The following is an 18,151-nucleotide window of genomic DNA, read 5'->3' on the forward strand; positions in this document are numbered from 1 at the left end:
TAAGCTCCGAGGAGTCTCACATATCATCCTGGGCCTGGGGAGGAACTGGGGCTGGGAAGTGTGTCCTTCATGCCCTAGAACATTCTGCAGGACAGTGTAGACAGAGCAGGGGCAGATATGTGATGAGGTTGCAGGGGGATCCTGAGCCAGCAGAGAGCAGGGGACTTCCAGAGGAGGTGACTTTGTGCTATGTCTTGGAGGATAAGCAAGAGCTTTCCATGGAGACAAGAAAGGTTTTGCATCAAATGGCAGCTTGTGGAAAGGCCCAGAGGCACATAGGTTTGCTTAGCTGGTGCATCATAGCTGGGTTTATCTAAGGCTGTGCTTATCTAAGGCTGTGCTTATCTAAGGCTGTGCTGTGAACTCCTGGTTCACAGCCAGCACATTCTGCTGTGTGAAGGACCTGCCACCTAAGTCATCAGGATGCTTGCAGGTGACACTTAGCTCAGGTTAGACTATAAGATAAAAGAGGTGTTTCCTTACTGAGGTGGCTGAGAAGTCAAGAAGAGGTGCTTTAGGCACAGCTGGATTCAGGGGCTCAAAACTTGTCTTAGATTTGGTCTTAGCCTGACCTTCCTGGTGGCTCAGGCAGTAAGAGTCTGCCTGCAATGCAGGAGACCAGAGTTCAATCGCTGGGTTGGGAAGATCCCCTGGAAAAGGAAATGGCAACCCATTGTGCCTGGGAAATCCCATGGACAGAAGAAGCTGGTGGGCTGTATAGTCCATGGTGTCACAAGAGTCGGACACGACTTAACGACTAAACCTAACCCTGCTGCTGCTGCTGCTAAGTCACTTCAGTAGTGTCCGACTCTGTGCGACTCCATAGACGGCAGCCCACCAGGCTCCCCAGTCCCTGGGATTCTCCAGGCAAGAACACAGGAGTGGGTTGCCGTTTCCTTCTCCAATGCATGAAAGTGAAAAGTGAAAGTGAAGTCGCTCAGTCGTGTCTGACTCTTAACAACCCCATGGACTGCAGCCCACCAGGCTCCTCTGTCCATGGGATTTTTCCAGGCCAGAGTACTGGAGTGGGGTGCCATCGCCTTCTCCGGACCTAAACCTAGCGTGACCCTAGTCAGTGGGGCTTTCAGACTTGGCAGTTTCCCTCTAGCCTGTGGATCTCCCTCAACCCCACAGTTACCAGTTTCAGAAGACATTCTTCTTTCTCAGTATTTTCCACAAAGTCCCAGGGTTGAGTCTTACTGGCCTGAGTAGGATCACCCCTTGACCAGTCACTGCTGACTGGAAGATGTCATATCTGACTAATCAGGATGGTTCACACATCCATCCTGGGACCAGCCTCAAGGGAATCTAAGGGAGGTGTTTCCCCAAAAGAAAACCAAGGTGCTGCCTGCAGCCAAGGGGCCAGGAAATGCGGAGGGCCACGCGGCAAGTGCTAACCCCACACACCCCTGTTCAGACTTCCTCCGGCTCCCGGGGACGCAGATTCGCAGGAGGATGCCGAGCACCTCCCGCAGCACTCTGACCTTTTCTTGTGCCAGTCTTGTCTCTCCATCACTGTGCGAGCTCCTTCATGGGGCGCCGGGGTCTTCTGTCCAAGAGCACTTGGATCCCCCTGGTCACCAGGGCCATGCGGAGCACACCGAACGTACTTCATTCCTAGGTGTGTAGTTTGTTAGGAGAGGATAGATGTCTTTTCTAGTTATCTGAGACCCCTTCCTTGATCTGAGAACACTGGAATTTATGTGATCTAAAGTTAGGAGCCGTTCTGTAATATTTAAGTTTCAAGATGAAAATGGCCAGGCATCAGTTGACAAACACTTAGGGCAGCCACTCCCTATTTTTAGTCCAGATACTTATAGAAAGACATCTGAGTGCACGCACGCCCACTGCCCCACAGCTGGAAACACACAGCCTGGTTCTGCCCAAATAAGGGTGGTGAAGAGGGCCAGCTCCCAGGAAGGGTGGACCCAACAGGTGTGGGCGGCTCGGGAGGTCTGGATGGTGGGGATGGGCTCTCAGGGTCAGATTCCAGCTGAGGTGGGGCAGGCCGCCCTGTGCCCTCCACTCACTCCCCGGAGCAGCCTTGCCTCCGTCTTCCTCTGAGGCTAACTTCCCAGCCCTGGAGGAGGGGGACCCAGGGAGCCTCCAGGCCTCAGGACTATTTACTCTTGCAGGAGATTCCTTCCTGTTGGGAAACCACTTGCAGAGAGCAGACTGTGCTCTGTAGTGGGGAACAGCTGCAGAGAGGGGGCGGGGCACTGGCTGTTTTGCCGGGAGGGCTGGGCTGTCAGGTCTCTGTCAGTTGCTTTTCCAAAGGGGGCTTCGGAGGAAGGGCCAGTCCAGACTCAGGGCTGTAATGGTGTCTTAGGACATCTGAGAAAAAGGCTCCATCTTCTGGGCAGGCGTAGCCTCAGTGAGTGGTTTGGTGAGAGTGCCGGGGCGCAGGGCTGGACCTGAGCGTGTGTGGAGACCGTGCGGGTAGAGCCCCTGGAACCTCAGCAGGCCCGTCTAGAGGCAGCACCCCTACTCTCTGCTCTGCTGCTGCTGCTGTCTAGTCCCTAAGTCATGTCCGACTCTGCACACCAGCAAAAGCTGTGCCCCAGGACCCTGGCTCCTGCACGCTGCGCCTGGCTCAGTGTAGACAGCCCTAGTGTGGTGGTGACTGTCAAACCAGATTTGGGCAGCCCTGTGCCTGCCAATGCAAGAGGCATGAGCGACGTGGGTTCAATCCCTGGTCAGGAAGATCCCCTGGAGGAGGGCGTGGCAACCCACTCCAGTATTCTTGCCTGGAGAATCCCAAGGACAGAGGAGCCTGGCAGGCTACAGTCCATAGGGTTGCCAGGAGTTGGACACGACTGAAGCGACTTAGCATGTATGCACGCATGTGCCTACTACAGCCACGTGAATTTATCAGTCAGAGGGTCCCCACGTCCCCCCTGGGACACCAGCCTCGGTTCAGTCAGCCCCTGCTCAACTCCCTTGAACTATCCCCAGGCTTTGAGAGACTGTTTTCTGGATACTAAGCTGCCAATTCATGTTTGCGTGTGAGAACCCAGAGAATTTCAGTAAATAAAATATGGTGTGGCTTCCTCTTGTGTCTCTGACAGACCTGAGCAGGAGCAGTTAGGAGGCCTCTGGCTATGCTCGCAGACCAGCAAGCCATCCTCCAGCTACTTTGCAGAGCCAGGGGAAACCGTCCTTGGGGGCTTTTGCAAGGGTCTGCAGCGCAGGAGGTGATGATCTTGGCAGGAGGCAGGGGTGGGGTGGCCGATATGCGGCTCTGACAGGCCCTCGCCAAGGGCTCTTAGCAGGCAAGGCCAAGATGCTGAGCACAGGAGGGTGGCTTGGAGGAGTTCCCTCCCTGAGGAGGGAAGAGGCTGCCGCCAAGTGGCTGTCTGGATGGCTAGCAGGAATCACTGAGATGGGAGATGGCTGATGGAGTGCACAGGGTGGCCCACTCTTGGGGCTTGGTGCCTGCAGCTGTCTGATCTGCAGCCCCAGGGAGGGCACTCTCTCAGTCTCTAACCTTGGACTTCACTCAGTCCCTGAAGCCCAGGGAACCTCTTTGGGGTCAGGGACTAGGAGCAGCCTCCTCTCCTGGGGTGGACCCAGGAGAGAGCATGGAGGGAGAGGTCTAAGGCGCCTGAGCCTGTGGGGGTGAGAATGGGAGCTGAGCTGAGCCAGGGACCCCTGCCCAGGAGGGGCAGGAAGAGTGGGGCATCCAGGAGGATGCATTTGCTGGGCAGCCTGGTGGGGACTGGGGGCCTGGTGCTGCTGGGAAGGCCAGGGCCAGGCTCTCTTGGGTGCTAGGCATTCTCCCTCTCTCTCCTTCTCCGCCTGCTCGTCTGCAGCCTGAGCTTCTCTGGCAGAGCGCTCGTGTGTGTCCCTCCTTGCGTCTCTCTGACTCTTTCCACGTTTCCATGCTTTCTGATCTATGTCCTTTCTTCTTTCCCTGTTCAAGTTTCGTTTCAGGCTCATATAAGGATTTTATGCTGTGTGATGGTCATGCAGAGCCATGGCCACTGGGAGAAGACCCCTGAGGGGGGGCCCAGGAGAAGTGTCTGTGTGTGAGCAGGCAGGGGGAGAGGCTGGCCCTTCGTGGCCCTGGCCCCACTCACTGACGCCTGCCTTCCCTGTCCCTCGCCTTCTGCCCAGTAAAGGCCGCGTGGGGAAACTGGAGCTGGAACGGCCCCTCCTGAGCCAGCAGCACGCACGTCAGGGTCTCCAGCATCAGCCTAGGAGCCAGTTCCGTTCAGCGACTGCAGCAGCCTAGCCCTACCACGTGTGAAATACAAGGCGTTGTCCAATCCCCGGAAAGGTTTTCCACCTGGCTAGAGCGGCAGGATTGACGTGAAGAATAAATGCCGAGAAACAAGGAAGCTCAGTGGGGACTTCTAAGAACTGATGGGACCAGGGCCATGCTGCGCCCTGTGGTGTCTGCGGTGTGTGAGTGAGTGGATGGGCCCCACGCGGGTCCATCAGTAACAGAAGTCACCGGATTTCCAAGAAGACTGGTGACTAAAACAAGGCTGTGTACTTTTGCTTCAGAGTCCTCCAGCTTTTTCATCACCAGGCGAGGCCATCAGAAAATCCCTAAAGTCTATTACAAAGGTCCCTTCCCCACCAGGGCACTCAGCGAAGATGTCCTCTGTGGAGTGTCTGCCCAACCCCTGGGCAGCTCTGAGCGTGGTCACACGGACGTCTTGTCACTTTGGTGACCGAGTGGCCACCGTTTGCCCTCCATGAGGTCAGGACTCAGGAGGTGGACTTCTCCTGGAGCTAAGTTGGGGAAGATGTGGTCCCTCTCGGTGAAGTCAGCTGCCCCCTTGTAGGACCAACAGGGACTTCTGTCTTGCCTGGAAAGTCAAGCCTAAGAATCAAGCTTGGGTCTCACCACTCACCTGCCCGTGTCTCAGCCCTCCAGTCCTCGGTCTTGACGGTCCTGGCATCATTCTATCAGTTAGCCGCCTGGGATGTGAGTTCTCAAGGCATCACGGGGCCTTGGGTGAAGGTGGCAGGGCTGCCACTTTCCACTTGTATTTGGCCCTTGGGCACATCCTCAAGTTCTCAGTGCATTCCTCATTCAGCAAATGGTGGGGATGGCAGTGCCTGTCCCACAGAGCTCTTGCTCTAAATATTGAATGTATTAATGCAGGTGCTGCCCCCAATGTCTGCCTCAGAGTAAGTGGCCAGTTAATGCACACTTTCCTTTACAAGGCCTGTGGGTCCATCTTTGCTCTTCTAGAGCCCATCTTCAGGGACCAAGGTCCAGCTTGTGAGTCACATCTCCTATTTAAGGCTTCAAGTCTAGGCTAGAAGAGTGAGACCCCTGCAGCACACTCTGTTATCATCATTCATTCATTCATCAAATGTCTATTAATGCCTCCTGTGGGCCAGACACCGTGTCCAATGCTGGGGATTAAGCACTCCACAGGGCGCCGCTCAGCCTAGGGGGAAGACCAGCCAGAAGACCCATCAGTGGGTGAACAGCTGAGAAGCTCTGGGGACAGTACCCGGCACACAGCAATGCTATGTAATGTTCTTAAATAAATGGTGTGGTCAGTTCCAATGGGCAGGTACAGCCGCTGTGAAGCGCCCAGAGGGGCGGCTAAGCCAGGTGTGGGGTGTCCGGAGAAAATGGCACAGAACCAAGATGAGGTAAAGAAGGAACAGGGGAGAAGACGGAGCTGGGCAAAGGGTGTGGGTCAAGGGCAGCTGGTCCCGGCCCGGGGAGGGAGCTGCAATCAGTCAGTCTGGCCAGAGAGTGAGGAAGAAACTAGAGAGGCAGGCGGGGACCCCAGTGTGGGTCTTAGAAACCATGTTAAAGAGCTGGTTTAACTTAGAGCTAAGAAAAAAACCTGTTAACCTAAAAAAAGAGATCTTTTATAAAATGAATGAAATAAAAAGCAGTCTTCTGATGGGATTAAAAGGATCTGGTTTAACTGAACTCAGTGCACTCTCACTCCTGCTTTGGCAGAGGTTCTGACCTCCCAGCAAAGCTCCCGGACATCGTGGCAACCAGGAACCACCTCTGTTGCTCCAGAGTGTGGTGGCCGAGCAGGAGGCCTCCTGTGGCAGACTTCCCCAGACCTACTGGAGTGGACGGCTGGGGCAGGGCTTTGGCCTGAGACCCCCGGCCTGATCTTGGCCAGCAGTTCTGTTCTAACCAAAATTTGGGGCTTTTGTCTTTGCAGATGTTGGGGCCGCTCAAGTGTTAGCAACAGGCAAGCCTGCTAGAGCTGAAACTGGTAGGTGGCTGCCCAGTGGATTCTGGATGCAGGGGTGAGGGGCAGGAGGAGGGACTCCAAAATGCATGGCCAGGTGGGGCTTCCCGGTGCCTGTTTCCTCCCAGTCATCACGGCACCAGGACAGAGCTCACCCCGAGGCCTGTCTGAGTGGTTAACATGGCTCTATCCTGGGGGTGTGCTACTGAATAAGGGCCTGTCCTCCAAGGCGACATGAGTCATCAGGGCCACCTCTGTCCACTCTCTGTGAGATAGGCAGCCCTTGCACTGCAGCTGTGAGCCCCCAGATAGCAGGCTTTGCCCTGGCCAGTGCCTCCCTCCACTTGCCCCATCCCAGCCTCTCTCCACCCGAGTTCAGCTCCCCACGTATGGCATGCCTTCCATGTCATCTTCTCTGGGAAGACTGTCAGTTTCCACATCAGCCTACCTTGTCACTGGGCCCTCAAGTGAGCTCTTGTCTTCCGCTGCTGACTGCAGGCCCTTCAGGATGGAGTCAGGGACTCATTCATTTGCCATCAGCATACTCACCAGAGCAGGCAATCGACATACACATGGATGAGCTGTGGATGCAGGGATAAGTGAAGATGGCTGCAAGAAGACAGAGAAAGGAGCCACCAGCCACTTGGGAACGATTCCCACAGCTGAAGGGACCAGGGCTGGAGTTCCAGGAGGAGGAGATGCAGCGTGGCTGGAGGGGTAGGGAAGGAGCATGTTCCCAGGAGACTGGAAAATTAGGCTGGCCTCAGTGGGTTGGGACTTCCCAGGTGGCTCAGTGGTAAAGAATCTGCCTGCCAATGTAGGAGACGTGGGTTCAACCCTTGGGTCATGAAGGGAACTTGGAGGAGGAAATGGCAACCCACTCCAGTGTTCTTGCCTGGGAAATCCCATGGACAGAGGAGCCTGGTGGGCTGCATTCCGTGAAGCTGTAAAAGGGCTGGACACAACCGGGTAACGGAGCATACACGCACGCAGCAGGCTGGACTATGTAGTGTAAAGGTCCAAGTATATGGCTTTGGACTTCATTCTGACGTAAAGGGAGCTGTGGAAGACTTTTGCTGGGTGACGACTGATTAAAGCCCCTTGTTCAATTCCTCCCTGCCCTCCAGATATCAAATATGCCATCATCGGGACTGCTGTGGGCATCGCCATATCGGCCGGCTTCCTGGCCCTGAAGTTCTGCATGGTCAGGAAGCACATGTTTGATGACGATTGCTCTGACCTGAGAAGCGCAAATGCGGGCTTCAGCGGTAAGGAAACAGTGATGCTCAGGCCTGGCTCTGCCCTTTTCTGAGACAAGACACATTCTGGCCGGTTATCTGGTGTGAGGCTCTAAGGGTAAAACGGGCTATAGAGAGAATAAAAATCATGGATCGAAAAGAAATGCAGTGACCTCTCTGTGTCTCTGTCTCTCTCTGCTTCTGTCTCTCTGTACTTTTCTGTTTAATCATATTTGATATTCTTAAGAATCAGTTTTCTTGGAGAAATGTGGGGAAGGGAGCTGAGTTGGCTTCTGACAGAAATTTCTTTTCTTTTACCCAAATGATGCGATGAGATGAAATCAATCCCAGGAAGCGGTGAGGCTGCTCCTGGCATGGGTGGGTGGTGGGAGGTGTGGCCGGCACTGATGACCTGGGCCAGATTGCATTTTTTCCCCCATAAATCGGGCAGGCCCTGCACTGAGTGATGCTGAGTGTCTGCTCATGACCCGAGCAGAGCTGGGCTTATGAGCGCCCAGCATGGTTCTCCACACCCTGTCGCAGCTGTGGAGATCCGTGTCCTTGGGTAGATGCTGAACACTCAGTGAGTTTCAGTAGCAAAATACAGTGTTGATTTGCACCCTTGTCTCTCAAGGGGGGACCTGCAAAATCCATCACCCATATGGCTGCTTAATGGGATGGTAACGCGGTTCTCAGAGGATAGGGAGGAAGGACTCTCACCCTGTCTCTTGAAAATGTGATTATTATCTGTAAAGATACCCAAAAACGGAGACAGGGCAAGGCGGAGACTGCATTTGGGGGCTTCCAGTGTGTCCAACTTCACAGGGAACTTAATTGGTCATAGTTCACCTGCCATTGATTTTGTATCCCTAGGAATAAGGGGAAAGAGAAAATAGTGTCTTCAGCACACTGAGAGGTATCCTAAATCTCCTGCGGGTGAGAGGGCCCAGCATCCTCAGGGAGGGAGAAGGGGATGAACAACTGGCAGCGGCTGGAGGGTCTATTTGGGAAACCGCAGTCTTCCCCGGGTGCTGAGCTAGGGGGCTCGGGGAGGGACTGGGTAGAGAAGCTTTGACAGTGTTAATGGGGAGGGGGCAGAGCCCTCAGCCCAAGACCACCCCCTCAGTGGCCTCAACCCCAGGAACTTCTTAGCGTCTCCCGAGTCCGGTGGGCTCTGACCCCCTCCTGGTGGCCTGGCACCAAGAGAGTGGCACCACCATCACCGTGCCCCCGTCCTAACAGCCTGCTTTCTCTGTTTAGAGACCATGGCACTAAAGAAGAGAACTGCAAGGTAAGGTCACTACCAACTTGTGTCCTCCTCGTATTCCCTCCTGTTTCACCCATCCCTCGCCCTTGCCTGACATCCCTGCCCCTCTTCCCACTTTGAAATGCTTCCGAGGGGACCAGGATGCACCCCTGGCCTCCCTCTCCTCACTCTCCCCTCCTTTGGGCAGCCCTCACGTGTCATGAGAGTGGGGGAGCCCACAGGGTATTAAGTAGTCAAAGTAAGCTTGGGCTCTTTTCTGCACTTGTTGGGTTAGACTTTGCCTTATCTCCTGCACAGAGTCCCCCCAGCGGATCGCCGACCCCCGTGACCATGTCCCCGGCTGCTGCCATGCCCCAGCTGGGAAACTACACATATTCTGCTTCCAGCTTCCCTGCCACCACCCAGCCACATTGCTCTTCTGTATAGAGCCCTTGTCCTCCAAAGACAATCCTAACTCAGGACCTTTGGGCTGGCTGCTTTGTATTGTATGGAATGCTCTTTACTCAGGTAGCAACAAGCTACTGCGAAGCCCTCTGGGATGAGGACCTGAGTGAGACCAAGGAGGCAGCCAGTCTCTTGGGGCGGGGTGAAGGTGCAAGCCAGAATGAAGACGCAGTAGCATTTGCTGGAGTGCGGAGGCCGTAGCTGGGGAGGCCCTCTGGGAAGCAGGCCGTCGACAGCATTTGCTGGAGTGCGGAGGCCGTAGCTGGGGAGGCCCGCTGGGAAGCAGGCAGTCGAGCCGGGGTGGACGGCGGGCCGGGTGGAGTGGGCTATGTTGGTGGCTGCCTTTTTTCAATATGGTAAGTCTGAGGCTTCTGGAGACTTCCTCGTGGAGGAGATGTTCAGTGAGTGACTGGTATTCAGGGCAGAATCTGAGCTGAGATGTGCTGGTGGGCTTTTAGAGGGATGCAAAGCACAGTCCCCCTGGGGCTTGGTAAGTACAAGGCAGGATCTCTTGACGAAACGTGTGGATCTGTGGGTGAAGGAGAGACGGACGTGTGGCACGCCGCAGTCAGGGGGATGCCCTGGGGATGAGCTGGAAATGGATTTTCTCAATAGTTTCACTTTCTTGAGGCTCTGCTCTCCTTCAGATGTTATGGTGTCTGTCAGTAACTTCTGAGGACCTAAAGCCCGCTCCAGTATTCTTGCCTGGAAAATCCCATGGACAGAGGAGCCTGGTAGGCTACAGTCCATGGGATCGCAAGAGTCAGACATGACTGAGCGACTTCACCTTACCTCACCTTAAAGCTCTTGATGGTGGGGCTGAGGGGACCTGGGAAAGTATAGATGAACCCCAGACCCAGAATCTGCGTTGCCTTTGGGGCCCAGCTCGTCTGCGGGGTGGGAAGTGTAGGATGGGGTCAGGTTTGGATGGGTGAGCTGTGCCTGCGATGGCGGTCTCTGCCCACAGCACGGTCTCAGGGGCCCTCTACTGGGTGGCTGAGGCACCCTGGCATGCGGCTGCAGGCTGCAGTGGCCAGCTCTGGCCCTGTGTCAGGATGATCGAGTGGGCTGGGGGAGGTTCTAACAGAGCGATCTTCTTGACCACCCGTGAGCCGTGCTATCTTGATCATCCAAACAGCTCACACTCATCGGGGGACACTTTGGGTTAAGGCATCATGCTTTGGAAGCTCCAGTGCCCCCTGGAAGTTCCCAGAACTGGTGTAAAGTCTGATTCAGGGACCTCTTAGTCATGGGATTCACAAAACGGAAAGATTTCACAACACCCAATTCTTAATCCTGGTGGCTTTGTGCATGCGTATGTGCGTGCCTGGGGAGGGAATGTGGCAGGCTGTGATGACTCATAGTGAAGGTCTGAGACACAGATGCTGCTGTGTGAAGATGCGGCTGTGAACAGTGCATCACAAACCAATTCGAGAGCACTGAATGGACAGTTACCATGGGTTCATGTTCCTTCCTGTGATCAGGTCGGAGGAGCATCTGCTTGGTATGTTTGTTGTTTAGTTGCTCAGTTGAGTCTGACTCTTTTGTGACCCCATGGACCATAGCCCGCCAGGCTCCTTTGTCCATGGGATTTTCCAGTGGATTGTCATCTCCTTCTCCAGGCGTTTTTCCCAGTCCAGGGATTGAACCCGCGTCTCCTGCATTAGCAGGTGGATTCGTGACCACTGAGCCACCAGGAAGCCCTTTTGTACATTTGGATGTTCTGAATTATTCTGATACATTGGAGCTGTAGGGGGAAATTTCCATAACCCAGGGGAGGTGGCTGCCATAGTCACCCCACAATTAACATTGAGGGAGTGAAGCAGAGGAGTGTGAAGGGGGCAGGAGGAAGGCAGGGGCAGAGGAAGGCAGGGGAGAGATGAACGATGCGGGGAGCTGGGCGGCTGGGAGTTAATGGCTGGATGGGGCTTCCCCTGCCTCTGTTCCCCACCACGCGCAGGGAACTGTCCTCGGCATCATCACACCAGAGCTCTTCTACTGAGAAGGAAGACACAATTCAAGTTTCCCAGACTGACACTAGATGGAGTCAGCCTTAGTCGGGAAGCCGACAGACCCGAGGATGGAAACACAGAGGACATGCAAGCCGTTCTCCCGCAGCAGAATTTTGCCCCTGCTTTTGGTCGTCTAGGAATGACTTAGTAAACATCCTGTCTTTCTGTTTTGCAGGTTAAACCTCAATTTCTCCGAAAGGTGAGTTGTAAGAGTGAGGGATGGCTCATACCGAAAGGAGGGAAGGCAGTCCCTTTCCTGTCCTGTGCAGGCGGGAGGCTCTCCTGCATGACCCCTGCAGGATGGGAGGGGGATTGCTAGGCATGGGCCAGAAGTCGTGGTGTCAGGCTGGCTGTGAGGTCAGGAATCAGCATCTCTTTGGGACACTTGTGGCAAGTCCTAATCTGGCAGTACTTTGGCAAGATTTTAAATGAAGTTGTGGGGCATTTGCCTCATTAGAGCTGAGAAAACTAGGTTTTAACAGCAAGATGGTTAAATTTTTATCTTATTTGATTTGGTTTTCCAAGACCTTCTCTGACAGAAGCCAGTCAACTGTAGCCAGCTTAAACCATTTGATGAAAAAAAAAAAAAATCCAGAATTTTCTTTGTGTCATCAAGCCATCAGTTTGGCTGAGGTGTCAGATTTTCAACGCTGCTGTGAAGTCTCAGAAGAGACGGTGCCTGAGCAAGGACAGCCTTTCAGGAAGTGGGGACAGGATCCGAGGTTATGGCTAAAGGAGCTCTGTTCCCAGGAAGGAAGGCATCTCGTTCGGGTTTATCTGAATGGTTGGTTCACTACTCACTTCCCCTAGTCCTGCTTTCCCACACCTCGTGTACCACCCACGTGTTCTCACTGTCCTTTTGGAAAAAATTTCAAAGCCACAGAAATGTTGAAAGAGCAGTGCAATAAAACCATCTGCAGCCTTCACCTAGATCCATGAAGTAACATTTTACTCTGTTTGATTTAACTCTGCATGCATAATTTTTTCTGATTCACTTAAAAAATAGTGTAGATATCATAATATTTACGCATCATGTATCTCCTGCATAATCACAGTGATAGGAATGGTAAGAAATGGATGGAAATGGGTAGTAATTCAATAGTATCATCTCTTTCACAGCCTGTATTCAAAATTCTGATTGTTTCCCAGGTATCTCTTAAAGCTCTATTTGTACAAGCCAGGAGCCACCGTACTTGATTTTGTCTCTTTCTGGTTTTTCTCGATGTTGCTTTCTCTCCCCACGGCACTGTCAGTCTTGAAGTACTCAAGCTTCTCGAATCACGGTCTATTTCCTGGACTTGTCTGTTTCCTCCTGAGCAGGTTCAGATTAAGAATTTTGTCGTGATCACTGCAGAGGTGATATTGGGCACATATCTTTCAGTGTGCTGCTCAGGAGTCACATGACTCCAGGCTCTCTGTTAGTGACACTGCTTTTAAGTGCTTGGCTAAGGAAGTGACAACTAGATCTCTCCTGTTAGAGAGAAAATCCCTCGTTTGCAATGAGTAAATCATCTAAGGGGTGGGACTTTGAGACCGTGGGAACACCCTGACCCAAGTAATTCTTCACCCAATGGTTTTACATCTGTTTGTGGCCTGTGTTTGAATAGTTATTGCATTGAGGGTCACAAAGTACTGAGTTTCTAATTCCAGCATTCCTTCTACATTTAATAGCTGGCATTCTTATTTCTTGTACATTATTCTTAAGGACTTCAATGCATTATAATTCATCACCATCATGAATCTTTTCGATGTTTAAACTGTCCCAAGTTATCAGTACAAATCAATTCTTGGTGGCTTTAGACCGGATTCCAGTAGTCACTGAGAATGTCATAGACTTCTGAAATTACACAATGTTCCAGGCTCACCTTACACTGCTCCTGCTCAGACTTGGAATCACGCATTTCCCCTAGATTGAAGTTTTCCTACCCCCTCCTCCACCCTCCTGCTTTTCTTTAACATGAGCAGTTTTTAGAAACCAAGATCTGCGCACAGTGGGTGTTTATGGCTACTGAGGCATCGTCACTTGGAGACCTTCTCAGTGGACAGTCAGCACATGCATATTTACCAGAATGCATCAGAAACGCAGCATCACAGCATTCTTCTTAAGATTTCCTCATTCCATATTTCTATTTTGCCTCCTCTAAAGTGAAAGCCCTGTTTCCCAGCCATAGAAATATTTTTATTCATTTGCTCTATCCTATAATACACACAAAATACATACTTTAAGAATTACAATACTGTACAACTACAAACTCACTTAAAAACTTCTTTGCTGTTCTTTGTTCTTAGAATTTAGCCCTCCATGTGTACAGAGCATTGTGTTCAAGTTGAATTAACTATTTTCTCAGTGTGGTTATGCTATCAATTTGATATATACTTAGAGATATTTGTTTCAGTGTATATGCTGGTTTTTAATTTCTTAATCTTTGTATTTTAATTTTATTTTTTGAGTATGTGAAACACATGTATAGTTTTAAACTAAAAACATGTAAATAGGTAAACTTAGAGACTTTCTGCTCTCCTGTCCACTCCACCCTGCTCCTACCCACTGCTTTGAGGTAATTAATTTCAACAGTTCCTGTTTCACCTTCCCTGTGTTCCTTTTACAAAATTATGTTTAATTAAAAGATGTGCATATGTACAATTTTTATAAAATTGGATAAATATTTATATATGCATATATATATTGGTCTGGTTCTTGTTTGTTCTTATTTGGAGCTCTGATTCATCTGGTATGGTGCATGGTATGAGACATGATCCAATTATATCTTTTACCCAAGTGGCACTCTAGCTATCTTAATATCATTTTTCAAAATCACTGTATTTTCCCAAGTATTTTATTTGTCACCTTTATCAGGCTCAAAATCCTCCCCTATAGGCGGGCTATTCGTAGACTTCACATCATTCTCCAGTGGTTTTGTGATTGTTCATGCGCCATTATCACACTCTCTCTTGTAACGACTTCATGCATTACCCGGTGTGGCTGGTTCCCACACACCTTGCTGTTTCAGTCTAGCTATCCCTGTGTATTTGTTTTCCATATAAACTTTGCAGTCAACTTCGGAATTTAGCTACAGAAACAAACATCTTGCTATTTTTATTGGAGTTGCATTATGTTTACACATTAAATTGAAGACAATTGACTTTTTGAGGATATTATCCTTCACTGACACAAATATATGCTTTTCACAAGTCTGTTTTTGTGTGTCTCAGGAGAGGTTTCAGATTTTACTCTTATGGATTTTTCACATTTCTTATTAAGTTTACTTCTAAATATTTCATGTTTTTGTTGCTTTAGTAAATGGAATTTCCCATCATGTCTCCTACTTGGCCATTGATTTGGGATATTAACATGATAGCAGCTGACATATTGAATGCTTTTATTGTTTTATTTAATTTTATTTTATTCTTGATCTCCTTGAGTTTTCATCATATTATGTCATCTGCCAAAATGTAGATCTTCTCTTCCAGTAAGCCTCTAATTGTTTTCTCCTCTCTGATTGCATTGGCTAAAATCACCAGGGTTAAATAAGAGTGGAAACAGTGAGTATATCTGTCTTTTGCCTGACCTTTGTGGGAAATTCTCCAGTGGTTTTCACTGAGTAAGATGTTAGATTCAGGGCTAAAGTGCACATGTTTTATCACCTTAAGGACACGCCCAGTGCCTATTTTACTGAGTCTTCCCCCACACCCCAGGAATTTGTGTGGGATTTGGTTAAAAGACTTTCCAGCATTAGCAGCCATTAACTTATCCTCAGGAGACATTCTCTGGGATGGTCCCAGGAAAACGAGGACATAGAGGCACCCTTGTTACTACTTCTCTTTTTTTGCGTCTCTCCTTGTTGATCTGTATGGTTTTGGAGGATGGGGTGGGAAATTGGATCTAGGCAGCCACTCATAATCCTAGAGTCTCCAAAAGTCTCTTTGTCTTTCTTTTGGTACCTAGCTCAGGTCTGGGTATTAACGAGTCTTCCAGATGGCTCTTTTTCTTTCCAGAAATGCACATGTGATTGAGCTCTGAGTGAGCAGCTTCTTCAGGAGGGCACTCTGGACAGCTACTCATTGGAGACAGCTTGAATTTGAGCATCCAAAGCTGGTGATGGACCTTCACACGGAACTCAAAATACAGAGCAAATAAACTTACAGAATCGACAGCACCTCTGTCCTGAAAGAAAACAGCGCTTCTCTTCTGCAAGGAGCTGGCTGCCTAAAGGGACGTAAGAGCACTCTTTTGAGCAGTAAGAAAGTTTGGAAGTCGATACACACTCACTGCCTGTCCTTGTTTCCAGTATCAGAGTTGTTCACGCTTCATGATGACATTGTGTTCATGGATCCTACCAGTAGCAAGCGGCTCATGGCATGAGAACTGAACTCAAGACACAGCTTATTTAGCACCACAGTCTACCAAGGGGTGAGCACCCTTGTCTAAAACTGTTGGCCTCAACTTCTTAGCTGTCAGAAGAATCCATCTGTCAACATTCAAGGGAACTGAAAAGTGAAAACCTTGGGGCAGGCTCCATTTCTATAAATGACTGGGAGACCTTCCAAAAGAAGAAATGCAGGCTGGGCTGGAGTGGGAGAAAGGGGTCTGATAGCTGTGGAATGGCCCCTCAGCTCTGCAGCTTTCAAATGATGGTACCAAGAAAGGATGAAAAGAGAAAGCAGCTGCCTTGGCTTGTAGTGAGCTATACCAAAGCAAGGGATTATTGTTATGCTTATAGGATTGTTTATGGTGACTATGACAATGTCCGTACCTTATCATGGAGGACACAGCTGGAAAAGACATAAAGCCAAGGCTGCATGACGCAGGCCCCATTCACATTTCTCTCCCCTTAATATTAACCCTGGGTTTCTGGGCTGCATTAAGGAATACGCTTTGCCTTTTCATTCAGTAGAAATCCAGGTGGCTACATGGACTGGTTCTCCTTAGATTAGGTTACTCACCTTGTGTGTGGTAAAAGATGAGTTATATTTCAAAACAAAGCGCTGTGTTGTAATAATTTGCCTGAACTCCCAGGGCATCTTTTATCTGACTTGATAACAATGTAGCTCATTAGCAGCCTTGGTTAACTGATAACCTAAAGCGGCAATGCGATACTCATAAGCAATTTTCTGTGTGTTAGAATAAACCATCTTGTAAGGTATCTGATAATTGATTTGCTTCTTTTAGCAGCATTTTAATTAAGACAGCTGGTTGGGAACTGAAAGTGAATGCTTCTAGATTCTCAGTAATCACTGTAATATCTATAAACTCAATAGAATGTCGGGTCCTTTCCCTCACCCCACATCATGACATATTTTCCCAGCACCACTCCCAGACTCCAGCTTTGTTTGAGTCCCACCCAGAGTGTCCTGTGTGAGGAACAGAGAAGTATGCTGAGGACTGGTGCTTTCTCCTTGTCCTCTAATGGCAGACATGCCATGGAAAGCAGATGGGTCGGGGGTTCCAGGCAATTGGCTTCCTCGGCTTATACCCCAGTTCCAAGCTCAGTGACTTCCTTCTGTAGCAGTCCTACTGGAAGCCGTTTTTGACAGCCCCTCTTCACGGGAGCAGCTCCTGGGGATAGAGGTGCCAAGGGGCAGAAACTCTTGGATATGTTTTTGAAGCAGCCAAAAGAAGTCATCGTGTCTGTAGGTCCAATGTCCTGAGTGAGAGCCATTTCTCCTGTCCTATGCTGTGGTTTGGGACCAGAGGCCAAGGACTAGGATAAACCCTGCCCTCCCAGCCCAGTAGGCTCTGAGTCCCCCAGAACACATGCAGATCCCACACAGCCCATCTCAACAGGCAGAACATCCTGCCCAAAGGAGAAGCGACAGACGAGACTCAAATACCTGCGGGTGGAGTGAGCGGCAGATCTCAGCAACCAGACCGGATCTAGAGGCACAGCTGTGGTTTGCTGCCTCTGTGACTCAGCACCTGGAGGAGAAGGGAAGATGGGAAAGAGTTACCTGCCAAAATCAACAGAGCACAAATATGTATCCATCTCTATGGGCTTCTCAGATGCCTCAGTGGTTAAAAAATTCTCCTGCCAATGCAGGAGCTACTGGAGACACGGGTTCTACGCCTGGGTCAGGAAGATCCCCTGGAGGAAGAAATGGCAACCCACTCCAGTATTCTTGCCAGAATAAGCCCATAGACAAAGGAGCCTGGCTGGCTATGGTCCATGAGGTCACAAAGAGTCAGACATGACTTAGCAACTAAACAGGCACACATCAATCTCTATATCTTCAAGCTAAAAATATATTTTACATAGAATCTATAAATTAAAATAAGCATAAAAATAAAATAAATACATGCATATATTCTTCTATGTGTGTTAGAAGTATGCATATGGTGGAATTATATTCTATCATAGAATGTATGGGCGTTTGAATAAGTAAGTGAAAAACAGCCCTTTTCACCGTCCAAATTTGGAAATAGCTGAGAGGTAGATAAACAAGTTAAACAGATGGAGATGAAAGTATCAGAGTTGTTCTGATCTTCAAATAAGTCATGACACATTAATATCACTCCACAGGCTCTAGAGTCTTGCTTGGTCCTTGCCCCAGTCTAAGCAAGAGGTTGGTGTGGCTGGGGTTGGAGTGTCAGCAGCAAAGATGCACAGGATGGATGGGCTTTGGATGGGGTTTAGTGGTAGGGGCCTCAGGGCTTGCAGACGTAGATTTGGGTGTGGAGGAAAGAGTGACTCAGCCTGTCCCAGAGTCTGGCGCCATGGAGAAGGATGTGGAAGGAAGCCCCAGGGAGTGCTAACCTTAGGAAGGGTCTGCAGCCGCTCTCGGGTTTCTTGGGTCAGCTCTTGGCGAGCCAAAAGATGGGCTGCACTTGGAGAGAGAGTGAATCCCATGTTCTCCTATGGGAGTTCAAGCTTGTAGACTGGGGTTAAAAGCACACATGTCAGAGACTGTTCTAGAATGTACTCCGAGATCCATGAGAAAAGCAGCGAAGAATCGGCCTGGAGGAGCTGTAAGGCTCTTTAACAGTGAGGTGGAGTGTGCAGAGGGGTT

The 18,151-nt window shown here is 50.3% G+C and overlaps 1 protein-coding gene across 1 annotated transcript; it reads left to right on the forward strand.

Moving 5' to 3' along the window:
* Positions 1 to 778: 778 nt before the first annotated feature.
* Positions 779 to 16,165, forward strand: TMEM273 (transmembrane protein 273; the record flags this gene model as incomplete). Its single annotated transcript, XM_068982761.1, has 6 exons — positions 779 to 788; positions 6,156 to 6,209; positions 7,313 to 7,453; positions 8,684 to 8,714; positions 11,322 to 11,345; positions 15,143 to 16,165. Coding segments are annotated over 6 exons (285 nt in total), but the record flags the coding sequence as incomplete, so codon positions are not given.
* Positions 16,166 to 18,151: the final 1,986 nt, after the last annotated feature.

This window comes from Capricornis sumatraensis, chromosome 10 (assembly GCF_032405125.1).
Source record: "Capricornis sumatraensis isolate serow.1 chromosome 10, serow.2, whole genome shotgun sequence".
In the NCBI taxonomy this organism is placed as follows: Eukaryota; Metazoa; Chordata; class Mammalia; order Artiodactyla; family Bovidae; genus Capricornis; species Capricornis sumatraensis.